Consider the following 14,577-nt stretch of genomic DNA (forward strand, 5'->3'; position numbering starts at 1 on the left):
TCCATGTCCTCATATCCCAACTACTGTAACTCTCTCTTTACTGGAATTCCTGAAGCAACCAACATCCTCTATAGCATATTCAGAACTCAGCAGCTAGAATTCTTTTTTATTGCAAATCTGCTTATATAACCCAAGTCCAAGTCAGTTACACTGACTACTTGTCTCAATTCACATCCAGTTTAAAGTCCTGGGAATAGCCTATAAATTCATGGATTAGTTATGCCCTGTTTATCTGAGCTTTTCCTCCATGACTCCCCTGTTCAAACTGGATTCCCAAAATTCAGACTGGTCAGATCTGTTAGTATCATGGCCCCTAAACTATAGAACTCAGACTCTGCTGTTCAGTGTTCTTTACTTTTTGCCTTTAAGTGCCATCTTAAAACCTTTCTCTTTTCCCAAAACTTTCCCTCTTGTTCTCAGTATGGATCTTACTGATCATTTTATTATTAATAATAATAATAATAATAATAATAATAATAATAATAATAATAATAATGTTGTTGTTGTTGTAATTACTATATACCAACATTTATCTTTATTGAAATGGCCTGGGCCACAGCAAACACATGCAGACAGAACTGTAACAGTTCATTCATTCATATTAGAACAGTGATCAGTTATTGCCCTAAAATCAATTATCACAGCTTTATTACAGATGATTAACTACAGATGTATGTGTGTTATTGTGTTCGTTACCATTCCTCTAGCTATCCCCTATACACACACACCTTTGTTATTCATTTTAATTAAAACAGACATGTTCCCCCTAGAGGAGTCCAATCATGCTATATATGAATTTATTTATTCATTTATCCATTCATTTTCTGCAAATAAATACTGTAAATGACAATAACTTGGATTTGGGAGAAATGTTGCCAATAGTTTACAGAATAAAACAAACATGTTCATTTTACTCAAACACATATCTATAAATAGCAAATACTAGAACCAAAGAAACTGATAATTTTGCAGTGGTCACTTAATTCTTTCCAGAGCTGTAAATATAAAAAGAAAAAGAGAGAGTTGTAATTAGAGGTGTGGCAGGGGGACACAACCCATATGGAGGTTTCATGGAAGGTGATGGAACAGGTCACTCTGAGCTTTAGCAGGAAACAAAACCAGCAGGTTAGCCAGCTGAACAACAACCCAACCATCTGCTGCTGCATAAGTGCCACAACATTAAAGACCCACTCCGTGCTCAGTGCATTTTGCATGTAAGACTAAAATCCAAGTTTAAGACCACAGAGCACCTGATCTAGGATCAGCCCTTTCCCACCAGCTGAAATCACTCACATGTGGACACCAACAGCTAACAGTGGAGAAGCAGAAGTGAAGGGCGGAGCGAGTGCGGAAGGCAAACAGCTGTCCTGCCTAAAGCACCTCCAGGCCATGCAGAACAGTTCCGTGCAACTGTACTTTAAAGCTTTAGCAAACATACAGTTAACATGTTGAGGCTGATGAGGGTCTCATTAGGGTTTGTAAAGACACTGAGATGCAAGGCTTGAGGGAGAGAAGAGACTCACTACTGAACTCTGTGTGTGGCATACAAACTGTTTCTCTAACAAAGTCTCACGCCCAGAGTAATTAACACTATCTGAGAGTCTCTACATCACAGTACTCAACAGCTTCCTGTGCAAAAAACAGTCCCCAAGGCACAGGAACGGAGACAGACAGAAAGAAAGCTAGAGAGAGAGAGAGAGAGAGAGAGAGAGAGAGATGTGTGTGAGTGTGAGCCAGAAATAGAGAGTGTGAAGTGAGAGGGGAGTAGAGAGATCAAAACAGAAGAAGTAAAGAATAGAACCAAAGAACAAAACAGAAGAACTGAAGAAAATAAGAAGAAGAGAATAAAATACATCTGAGCTAAAGTAAACAGCAGTGGAGAGCAGAGATATCACTGTGGGAACGCTGAGATGAGGCAAACAGATATGAGCTCTGCAATGGGAAAGTCAACATAATGAAAGAGAGAGAGAGAGAGCGAGAGAGACCAACAGATAAAAAGAGAAGAAGAGTTAGTGGAGAATCAAAATCCTGGAAGAACAGACTGCATCAGATGGGACCAGAAATTATTTTTTGTTGAGGGTGTGTCCATCTACAGTTTTCCCAACATCCTGTTCAGTTCCACACACTTCAGCTGGAAGATAAGACTGGCCCAGCTAAGAGAGAACCTGCCATGAGAGTCCTCGGGGACTGAAGTGGGCATCAGGAGCTTACTGCAGGACACTCCCGGCCAACAAGGTTGTCTGAGCTAGACCAAACGCATCCTTTGGTTAAAAAGTGTTTCCATATGAGAAAGAATGTATTTATTTACCAGAGTGTGAATTTAAGTAGTTAGTTACTTTTAAGTAGTTAGAGATCAAACCAAAACCCATCAAGTGAACCAAATATCTCACTGCCAAATGATTTATGACTAACTTTAATTTTGGACAGACTACTCATTGAGGCATGTCTCTACTTACATCACAACCTGACTTCTCTCTCTCTCTCATTTCTTTTAAATGTACATCAACACTGTAGCTCTATTAGTGTGCCAAACACACACAAAATGGCTTTGTTTATCCAAAAAGCCAGGTAGAAGGCAAACATGAACCCATACCATTTTCTTGGTCTGCTGTCTGGCAAATGACTGAACTTGATGAGACAGTAAAAAGACACAGAGAGAGAGAGAGAGAGAGAGAGAGAGAGAGAGAGAGAGAGAGAGAGAGAGTGTGTGTGTGTGTGTGTGTGTTTGTGTGTGTGTGTCTATGCATCTATGCACTGTGATTTCGGATGTGTTATTTCACTGTTGAAGTGTAATTAGTGTTAAAGTGAAACTAGCATGTACCCAATTAAGAATGTTCTGTTTGTTTGCTTGTGTCTTATTCCATGCATAAATCCCAATTTAGATACAGCATCAGGTGACGCATTGCTCAGAAGCAAGTTCTGAAGGAAGATGTATGTTAGAAATAATCCCATAAAATCAGTAGCACAGCACTGTGTTTGGTATAGTGCAGAATCAGATAACAGTGCTGTTTGGTATAGTGCAGTGTTCCAAATGTAGTCACTTTCTTTAAGCCAAAATGTTTATTTCCTTGCTAAAATGTTGGAATGTCTGAGGTTCCACAAAATGACAAACAAACAGCATGTTTTTAAAATGAGGGCCTGTGTCATCTTTTTTTTTTGGGGGGGGGGGGAGATGGGGGATGAGGGGGGTTGGGGAGGTTGGAGGATCGTTCATCTCCCCAGCGAAACTGCTGGAGGCTGAAGGAGTACAACACTATTGCACAACTTCATTATGTGTAAATCACTTCAAATCTAGACACCACAGCAGAGATGGCAGGTTTCATAGAGACCAGGCTAAGGTTACAGTATAATGGCACTCTAATTCCTCACCCTTAGAAACCACAGAGATTATCCCTCTCTATCTATCTATCTATCTATCTATCTATCTATCTATCTATCTATCTATCTATCTATCTATCTATCTATCTATCTATCTATCTATCTATCTATCTATCTATCTATCTATCTATCTATCTATCTATCTATCTGTCTGTCTGTCTGTCTGTCTGTCTGTTTGTCTGTCTGTCTGTCTGTCTCTCTCTCTGTCTCTCCCTTTTATCTCCATCCATGTATGTTTCTGGCTCCATAAATTGCATGATCTAATCAGCTCACAGGGTTTAATTCAGTTATACTTTGATAAAATAAAGGCATCTCCCTATTGTATTAGATCTTCAGTTCTGTATACTTACTCTAGCTATGACACTGTGCTAGACCAGGCTCTCATATCTGCACTAAAGTGGACTTGATGTCATTTTATACTCAGATAAACTCTTTACTGCAGATAAGGCCTGAATTAGTGCAGCGTCATTTAGGAGAGAGTTAAATAGGAGAGAGCCTGTGCCTACCCACGGAGGTATGGCTTTCAACACCTAAAATAAACTCATTTATTATTATTATTCAACTTATTATTCAATCCAAAAGCAATAATCACATCTTTAACTTCTCTGGTGCACAGACTACATCCTTCTGAATTATGGATAATATGTTTGGAACATGAGCATCTGGCATCAGACTGGAGGTCAGCGAAGTGGCAGAACTAACTACTCATAGAAGCAAAAAGAGAATTCATATAAAACATTCTGCTTTTCTTGAGTACAGTGTACTGGGAACGTGTCCAGTAAAACCCCTTGATCTGAGCCACCAGCTTATCACATTACCGCATTAACTCAAATATGCAAACACACAACTCTCAGGCAGTGAACTACATGACAAATAGCTTAGGGCATTAAACCCACATTCTACCTGATAAGGGTAGAGGGTGACCCCATTGGCACGGGACAGATGTGCAGGTGACCAGACGCCCTCCAGGTGTGGTGCACTGATGCTGCCGTTTCCAGGGCTGGTGGCTGGCTGAGGCAACGGCGGGCCACTCTGCTTGCTGCCATGAGCAGAGGGAGCACCCTTCCTCTCCACCACACTGCTCACGCCCAGGGTGCTGGGCTTGGTGCCATGCTTGGGGTTCACAAGGTGGTGAGAGCTGTTGGTGTTGGAGGCCGTACCGCAGGGGGCAGAGCCACTGGAGGCTGAGGTGGGAACGGTGATGGAGGAAGCGGAGGATTGGTATGCCCCAGGCAGGTAGGCCCAGTCTCGAGGTGGTGTGAGGACACTCCGGGAGCCCAGCAGGGCGGCGATGGAGGGTGGGGAGGCAGGTGACACATCACACTGGTCCAGGCTCAACACCATGTGCACGGCCTCCTGCTTTAGCTGGCTCAGGTGGGTGGAGCACACTTCACAGCGGCTGTCACGCTCATTCCAGGCCTTCCTTGGGCTGCTGGGAACCTGTAGCTTATCATGTAGCAGCAGAGAGAGTGAGGGATCCTACGAAAGACACAGAGACCCGGATGGGAAGAATGAGGGTTAGAATAATTACATCCGAGCTGCCTGAAATAGTAAAAGAAATGGATCAGAACCAGGACTTATCCTTCAAAACCATGAGAAGTGTGATATACATAACCACTAAGATAATGACCCGTATAAAGTGAGAGGAGAAATCTTTATTACTTATATCTGTTTGTGATAAGCAAATTGCTGAAGTATTGCATTTTTTCTCTATCAGACCAAACCTAATGAATGTGCTGAACTATCTGTGCTGAACTATTAATCTTAGCAAGGGGGCTCTAGTTTACCTAAAGAGATGGATTCTTATGCATATGGTAATATTACTACATTTATATCTGACGTAACATTAAACCATCCACAAATGCACAATTAAGGTTCTCATTAAACACTGATGATGCCCATCCACCCCACACATGTCAATCAGATTCGAGACCCTTTTTATTTTTTCAATTAGGTGTTCCCCAGTTCCCCATTAGCAGAAAACCACCAATTATCCAGGTTTAGTGTATAATCACAACTCACAACTTAAGGGTTGTGTGAAGTGCAGCTCTTAAGTTTCTGAATATTCCCTCAAAGCAGTTTTAGTGGAACAGCATAATTAGATATAGCTAAGTGTTATATACACCTTAGATTTCAAAATAATGTGTAGAAGAGTTCACAACCCACAAAAACAGTGTGGAGGCTTAAATTTTAAATTCTGTAAACCGTTCAGGATTCATTGATTCATTCACTGATTCATTCTAAGTCTGAGAATCAAAGAGTGTGGCCTGCGGGCTTAGCTGTGTATAGAAGACTTCTTTACTTATTTGTTTATTCGCTTGTTTGTTTGCTTGTTTGTTCATTTTTGCCCCACACTTTTCTTTGGCACTTTGCATCCCTCTCTTCTTTCATGCTGCACCACCAAGCAGAACAGATAGTTAACGGTACAGGTAGTTAATAGTACAAATAGGTAAGGGCACAGAAAATTAATGGCACAGGTAACTAATGGTACAGAAAGTCAATAATACAAGTAGTTATTGTTACAGGTAGGTACTATTAAATGCCTGTTAGTAAGAAGGTTAACCATTTTGTTTTTGTACTTGTGATTATAATGGGTAAGAAATTAATTATTGGGCTTTGTTTTTGCGGCGCCAATATTCTGAACGATGTATCTCGAACCTGCCGTCAGGATTTAAACAGAATTAGCTCAGTTCCAGTGTTCTTACTGACCCCCCCCCCCCCCCCCCAGCGTCTCTGACAGCACAAGGCACTAGTTCAGCTAATCGAAAGGCCTTGCACACATGCTGCAGCAGAGAGAGGCGGCCTGTTCCAATTAAAACCACACACATTCCTGCTGTCAGTATAAACCTTCAGCCAGACTCTCACCTTACAGCAGCCACTCTGTACTTCCCTCTCCTCCATCCTTCGTCCACTTCACCCGCTATCCTGCACTCTTTGACCTCAGCATATTGCCATGGTTACCTCCACTATGAAGGACAGTGAAGCTCTGTATTCTAAGCTGCTGTAGAGTCCACCAAGTCCGCTGATCCAAGCCTGTTACACAGATCTCCTTTATTGGTTTAAGATATCAGATCAGTTCTTACTTCAGTATCAGACCTGCAGTGTGTATTTGGCCTTTTAAAAGAAGTATGTGTGAGAGAGTGAGCGATGGCTGAGCAAAACCTGTGACACAATCACATGCAATGGTGATGTTTACAAGTGAAGCGTACATATTCAAAGCTTCACTGGATGTTTGAAATCCAGCAGCGTTCATGTTACTGTACACTAAACACACAAAAAAAGAATGCACTCAGGGCAGGAACACAATGCATGGCACATAATTCAAACCTTTTTTTGTAACTGTAACAGGATACATTTGCCTTTCTTGTTTCTTTATTACCTAACGCCATTACATAGAAGCCTGTTCTAACAACAGTGTAGCTAGAATCCAAACAAAACTTTTCATACATCTGAGGAGGTTCACTTAGTGTTCAGGTTACCATAACAAAAACATTTTCTCAGATGTTCTGTCCATAGTGTAGGTGTGTGAAGGAAATGAACCCGCAAAAAGCCTGTAAAGGTTCAGATTGTGAAAGCAAATGTTTTCAAGGGTTTACATGGTCAGTATTCTTCCTTTTTCAATTGGGCTGAAATTCCATTCAGTTTGAGTTCAATTAGATTATTCAGATTGAGGCATTTGAAGACTTTCTATTCTGATTAAGCTATGAATACTAACTATTATTCGGCTGCTTGTAAATGAAGCTAGTGTGAGGTCTTTACAGAAGATAAAGTGTACTGTACTGCCCTCTTACAGAGGACACTGTGATCAGTCACACACAGACACTCACAGCACGGTCTTTGCACTAGGCCAAGGTAGGCAGTGCCTAGAGCCCCCATAAACCAAGGGATAAATACTAACGAGATTTATATGTAGATATTAAATAACTTCAGACAAGATCCATCATATTCTTAAATATATATGAATATATATATTTTTACAGCATATTGTCTGCTACTGTAGCAAATATGTTCAATAGTCTGATCTTGTTTTAATGGTCTGTTCCATGTTTTCATGTAATGATGCCAATGTGTGAGTGCAGGCTGGTGCAGGCAAACAAGCGATTAGCAATATGTGCTGTGCAATATGACCAACATCTCATATCGTGATATAAGTCTTTTCATATGCAGATAACAATACATATAGCACAGTTTCTGTAAATTCAAGTAATAAATAGTTTATAAAATAGACACATATTTCTTATTGGCATTGAATTATATAATTGCCAATTACGCATATTTGATAAATTTTCTCTTTATATTTAGAACCTTACAATTAGGAATATAAGAATATATAAAATATTACTAATTATTATTATTAATAAAATACAAATAGAAAATACTTTTTCACCTATGGTTGCAAACAAAATATATAACAAATAATTTTGTTATATTTTGATCAAAGCTTGAATTGTAGCAGCAATATATATATATATATATATATATATATATATATATATATATATATATATATATATATATATATATATATATTCACTTTCACATGGAAATAAATGATATTTCATATGAGCATAATATGAAAATTTTATCATCACATGATATGTATCATCATATCGTACAGCCCTACAAGGGTGGTTAGGTTGTGCTTCGGGGATTTCCTGAGTGATAAACAAAGTTATCTGAAAGGAGCAGAGAAGCATGCAAAGAGGGAAGAAAGCAGAACATTTGTCACTGGATGCCTGAAATCATCACTAGTACAGATAGACCTGAAGGTCAGACACACCCTCCTGTACATCACTAGTACTGTACAGATAGACCTGAAGGTCAGACACACCCTCCTGTACATCACTAGTACTGTACAGATAGACCTGAAGGTCAGACACACCCTCCTGTACATCACTAGTACTCTACAGATAGACCTGAAGGTCAGACATACCCTCCTGTACATCACTAGTACTCTACAGATAGACCTGAAGGTCAGACACACCCTCCTGTACATCACTAGTACTGTACAGATAGACCTGAAGGTCAGACATACCCTCCTGTACATCACTAGTACTGTACAGATAGACCTGAAGGTCAGACACACCCTCCTGTACATCACTAGTACTCTACAGATAGACCTGAAGGTCAGACACACCCTCCTGTACATCACTAGTACTGTACAGATAGACCTGAAGGTCAGACACACCCTCCTGTACATCACTAGTACTGTACAGATAGACCTGAAGGTCAGACACACTTTCTTGTACATCACTAGTACTGTACAGATAGACCTGAAGGTCAGACACACCCTCCTGTACATCACTAGTACTCTACAGATAGACCTGAAGGTCAGACACACCCTCCTGTACATCACTAGTACTGTACAGATAGACCTGAAGGTCAGACACACCCTCCTGTACATCACTAGTACTGTACAGATAGACCTGAAGGTCAGACACACTTTCTTGTACATCACTAGTACTGTACAGATAGACCTGAAGGTCAGACACACCCTCCTGTACATCACTAGTACTCTACAGATAGACCTGAAGGTCAGACACACCCTCCTGTACATCACTAGTACTGTACAGATAGACCTGAAGGTCAGACACACCCTCCTGTACATCACTAGTACTGTACAGATAGACCTGAAGGTCAGACACACTTTCTTGTACATCACTAGTACTGTACAGATAGACCTGAAGGTCAGACACACCCTCCTGTACATCACTAGTACTCTACAGATAGACCTGAAGGTCAGACATACCCTCCTGTACATCACTAGTACTCTACAGATAGACCTGAAGGTCAGACACACCCTCCTGTACATCACTAGTACTGTACAGATAGACCTGAAGGTCAGACATACCCTCCTGTACATCACTAGTACTGTACAGATAGACCTGAAGGTCAGACACACCCTCCTGTACATCACTAGTACTCTACAGATAGACCTGAAGGTCAGACACACCCTCCTGTACATCACTAGTACTGTACAGATAGACCTGAAGGTCAGACACACCCTCCTGTACATCACTAGTACTGTACAGATAGACCTGAAGGTCAGACACACTTTCTTGTACATCACTAGTACTGTACAGATAGACCTGAAGGTCAGACACACCCTCCTGTACATCACTAGTACTCTACAGATAGACCTGAAGGTCAGACACACCCTCCTGTACATCACTAGTACTGTACAGATAGACCTGAAGGTCAGACACACCCTCCTGTACATCACTAGTACTGTACAGATAGACCTGAAGGTCAGACACACTTTCTTGTACATCACTAGTACTGTACAGATAGACCTGAAGGTCAGACACACCCTCCTGTACATCACTAGTACTCTACAGATAGACCTGAAGGTCAGACATACCCTCCTGTACATCACTAGTACTCTACAGATAGACCTGAAGGTCAGACACACCCTCCTGTACATCACTAGTACTGTACAGATAGACCTGAAGGTCAGATACACCCTCCTGTACATCACTAGTACTCTACAGATAGACCTGAAGGTCAGACATACCCTCCTGTACATCACTAGTACTCTACAGATAGACCTGAAGGTCAGACATACCCTCCTGTACATCACTAGTACTGTACAGATAGACCTGAAGGTCAGACATACCCTCCTGTACATCACTAGTACTGTACAGATAGACCTGAAGGTCAGACATACCCTCCTGTACATCACTAGTACTGTACAGATAGACCTGAAGGTCAGACACACCCTCCTGTACATCACTAGTACTGTACAGATAGACCTGAAGGTCAGACACACCCTCCTGTACATCACTAGTACTGTACAGATAGACCTGAAAGTCAGGTACAATAGCAGGCTGGACAAGTGAACATGGAAGCTGAGAGAAAGGGGCATTCCTGTCTTTTACCTAGGGCCCCCAAATCACAAAATCTGCCCTGTACACACACACACACATTTTTGAGTGGAACTCCACATGATATTTCTTGATCACCTTGGTCAAAGTGTTCGGTTTATTAACATTTTCAGTTTCTTGTACCTTGATGTGTTATTGACACATCCTTGTTCCTGGCTTTCGACATTCATTTGTTGAGTCGATGGATGAGGTCCAGTTTCTATCTGTTTTATTGTCTGGAAACATTACTGTGCTTCATCCATTACCTTTAATTATAAAGTCCATCCCTTCAAACTCATAACCGCCTTCCCAGCTAAGTGAGAAAAGGTCCTAATCATATGGGTACCCACTCATCCATAATAGAGATCTATGAAAGCCAAGCAAGATTTATTTGTAAAATTTCAATATAAATGTTATGCAATCTTCTTGCTGACATGGAGGGAGCAGAGACCAGGAACATGTCCCTCTATATCCACAATGGCACCTTCACCTGCACCTCTCCCACCAACCCTCTCTGTAACAGAAACAATCATTCATTCTCTAGAGGTTTTGCTGCTATAGTTATACTGCACATCAGCCTGTTGGAAAGTGGTGCCTGGTTCTGCCTGGTTCTTTCTTTTTCTGGTTACCTTGCATGTCAGAAAGTCCACAAGGTTAACACAACATTACATTCAGCAGGCTGTAAATGTCTTTCAACATTAGATGGCAAAATTGCTTGGTGGCTCTTACGGTGTACAGTCTGAAGGTTCACCTGCAGCTGTGGTTGCTGTTTGGACATGTAATTAGACTTGATTTTCAGGTATCGGTACCTCCTGACAAAAACAACAACAAGCAAATACAGCATAACCAGTCACTTTAGAACTTATGATGTAACTGCAGATGTAACGATGTCCAGGCTTTGGTGAATATACAACAATCAGTGGTGTCAGATGTGGGAGGCCATGAGGGGAACGACCTTGGACTAAGCAACCCTCTCCGTGAGGGGAACACGATAAATGATGACACATTTACCCCCAGGAAGACCTGGGTGTGAATACAGCTGTCTGCCTGTGCTACAAAGTGAGTTCAGCTAATTTTACTGAATTATGCTGGATTACCTGTCTGTATGTTCAGTATTTCTGCATTATGATGGATCAGCTGTCTGTGTGTTCAGTATTTCTACATTATGCTGGATTATCTGTGTGTTCAGTATTATTGCATTATGATGGATTATCTGTTTGTGTGTTCAGTTTTTCTGCATTATGCTGGGGTACCTGTCTCTGTTCACTATTTTTGTGTGTTCCACTGGGCTATATTGTATTAAACTAGGTTATATGGTGTTCATTTGTGTGAGGTTATAGTGTAAAAGTTTGGGTATTGCTGTGTTTATTATGTAAGAGGTTAAGTCTACCAGAACACAGACTTCTGACATTCAAAAAGATGATTTTTTTTCTATTTGCCCTTAGGGAGAGCTGAAGGTGTTGACATTATTACATATGCTTTAATTACAAACTGTATGTGGAAAATAGGTTTGTTGAAGAAAAACCAACATGTATATTATGAAAATGAACCTGAAAAAAGATGAAGCATGAAATTAAAATATAAAGAGCCAGTCTAACCAAACTAGCACATATCTGAAGGCCAAAATCCTGGACATGTAAAATTTCATACTACAATCTATGTGAAAATATTGCTTAGTATTTCTGTGGGCTAAAATGTCATCTTATAAGAGTTTTCATTCATTTATAGTTTGATTTCTTTTCAGGGTCCATAAAGAGACTGCTCAGTCTGCAGGTCTACCATGTACTTCAGGAGAAGGGACAGAGGCCTATTGAGCAGGACACACAGAAACCCTGTAGTGCAGCCTAAAACTTGCTCTCAGACACTCCCACAACTCTGATCAATCTGCAATGAAAAGATCTGAGTGAGAGAGGGACAGAGATTAATTTTAGTTTTATTTAGCAAGCATATTCAAAATGCCACAAGCAAAGAATTGTGTTGTGTTGCAACTTCTGCTGTGCTATTTACACTGTAAGCCTTTAAATACACTGGCAGTTCTACATAGCTCTTTCTTTCCAGTGTATAGATCTCAGCTTTCCTGACCATGCCCTGAGGCTGCGAGAAATATGAACTGCAAAGCAAAGTGCCAACTAAACCATGTGGCATAAAGACAAGATTGCTGCCCCAGTTATGTTTTTAAAATGAATTTTAACAAGCATGACTGATGACACGGCTCTAAGACCAGACCCAGGCAGCCAGGACAAAGACAAGTGGTTCTAACTGACAAAAATGACATGTACTTACCAACACCCTACATTCAAAACAGAAGGGTCGCATAGTCCCTATACAGAGGAAAGAGAATAAAAGCTGTCTGATGAAGTCGTATTACAGATGACGTATTACAGATGCAGTGTCATCTGTCAAATCTGTAATGAAACACGTCTATTTTTTCTATTTTGATCTAGACAAGAGTGCAATAAAATCAATGTGGCGCCTTGGTTAGCACTGAGGGTCCTGTTGTTCTGAAATTAGCTGGGCTGGATGAATGCCAAGAGGGTGCAATGAAAGTAGGTTGGCGGGTGAGGGGTACTTAGGCCAACCTGAACTCGATTAATTTTAAACTCATAAACTATTCTTTATGGAAGGAGTAACAGAGAACATCTTTCTAATCTCAACTCATTGTTTAGGAAATTCTAGTTACGAAGAGATAAAACTATACAAACAATTTTCCCTCAGTCCAGTTTTACATACAGAATTCCTCCCTGGACATTTCATAGCGGACTCGATGTCTCTAGAGCTGAGCTTTTGCCCCTTGTCTTGCACCTCCAGCTCAAGGCTGCTGTACTGCTGGATTTGATCAATTCTTCCACCCAGATTTATTACCCAGACATGTAAAACCAGAGGACATACTTAACGAAGTAAGCACTGGCTCAAATGCAAGGATGCAGGATGTAAAAGACATTAATGTGAATTCCCCAAGGCATTATTCCATGTTCACCTTACCCTCCCCAGAACCCCAGGGGAAGCAAACATCATGTACACCTCTAAAGCACTGACATAAAGCTTTACGCTGAAATCAAGGCTTTGTCTTCCATTCACCATTCCACTGCAGTAATGCCTCTTAAACACAGGTAGAGTGTCTGTTAGGGTTAAGCGTTCTGCTTAGGGAACTGTAATGGTAGAAAGCTGGCTATAAAAACTAGACCAGTCAGTAAGGTTAGTCTAGTCCATTAAGGAAAAAGCTTAACTGATCTATAGGCCACTGTAAAGATATCTCATGTGTTTCATGGTTCCTTCCTGCTGTCTCAGGATCAAGCTTCATATCCCTGATCTCCACAGCCTCCTTAGATTCCTCCCTGGGTTCTACAAAGGCATAAAGATCACCGTGGAACCAAACGGAGTGCACCAGCCTGCCTCTGACCACCAACGTCACTTATGTCAGTGGACTGTTATAAACCGGGAATCAGGGCTTTCCCAATTACAGCCCTGGCACAGAGTGGAATACTTCACTGCAGTGTACATCAGCTACTGTTAAAATATATTATGAACAAAAAAGACCTCCAAGTCACCATGAATAAGTGTCACCTCTTACTCTTCTTTTATGGCCTCGTAATTCTGCTTTGTTTTTGTTTGTATCCCTGAGAGGGTGAAGAAAGGCAATCTACTTTTTACCCCAAACACATCTCCTCTCCCCTGCAGTAGGACCATCCATCCTCTGCCTGCTCCTGCTGCCACCCCCAGTCCAGCCCCACAGTGCACGAGGGTGCAGGGTTCCTCTACTAAGCTCTTTCTATATCTGTACCTATCACTAAATCCCAGAGGTAAATCACACTGCAAACACAACGATCCAGCTCAACTGTACAGAATCAGAGATGTAAAAGGGAGGAGCTAGCAAGAGAGATAAAGACAGACAGGCAGAGGGAGAACGAGGGAGAACGAGGGAGAGAACAAGTGAGAGAGAAAGAGAGAGACAACAAGAAAGACGGGGAGATGAAGAGAATCGTTGAATGCACATGCTTTTCACTTTAAAGTTTTTATGACACCAGACAATTCAAAACATGTGCCTTTCACACCTGCTTTTAGTGAAAAGATACACATCTGGATCATTCCTCCTTCCCAACATGGTAGGTCTATGTGAAAAATGCATGGACCTCATACACAAACACAGATAAGTAATATTATTTAGACACTTCAATATCTTCCAAAATAGCACAAATACTGCATCCCTTCAGGAGCCTCCACTACAGAGAAAAACATCATGACATGACACAGATAATAACTATGCTACTGTGTCCTGCTTTTACCCTAGAGGTGCTACATGTAAATGTATTAAACACAGCAAAAGAAATAATAAAAA

At 41.0% G+C, this 14,577-nt stretch overlaps 1 protein-coding gene across 5 annotated transcripts in view; it reads right to left on the reverse strand.

The window, feature by feature from the left end:
• Window positions 1-14,577, reverse strand: part of kif26ba (kinesin family member 26Ba) — a 74,161-nt gene that overhangs the window by 42,395 nt on the left and 17,189 nt on the right. For all 5 annotated transcript variants that reach the window (XM_026999852.2, XM_035532538.1, XM_035532539.1 and 2 more), the window contains exon 3: window positions 4,282-4,857. In XM_026999852.2, coding sequence (XP_026855653.2) covers window positions 4,282-4,857 — 576 coding nt within the window. The remainder of the gene's footprint in view (window positions 1-4,281; window positions 4,858-14,577) is intronic.

This window comes from Electrophorus electricus, chromosome 13 (genome assembly GCF_013358815.1).
Source record: "Electrophorus electricus isolate fEleEle1 chromosome 13, fEleEle1.pri, whole genome shotgun sequence".
Classification (NCBI taxonomy): domain Eukaryota; kingdom Metazoa; phylum Chordata; class Actinopteri; order Gymnotiformes; family Gymnotidae; genus Electrophorus; species Electrophorus electricus.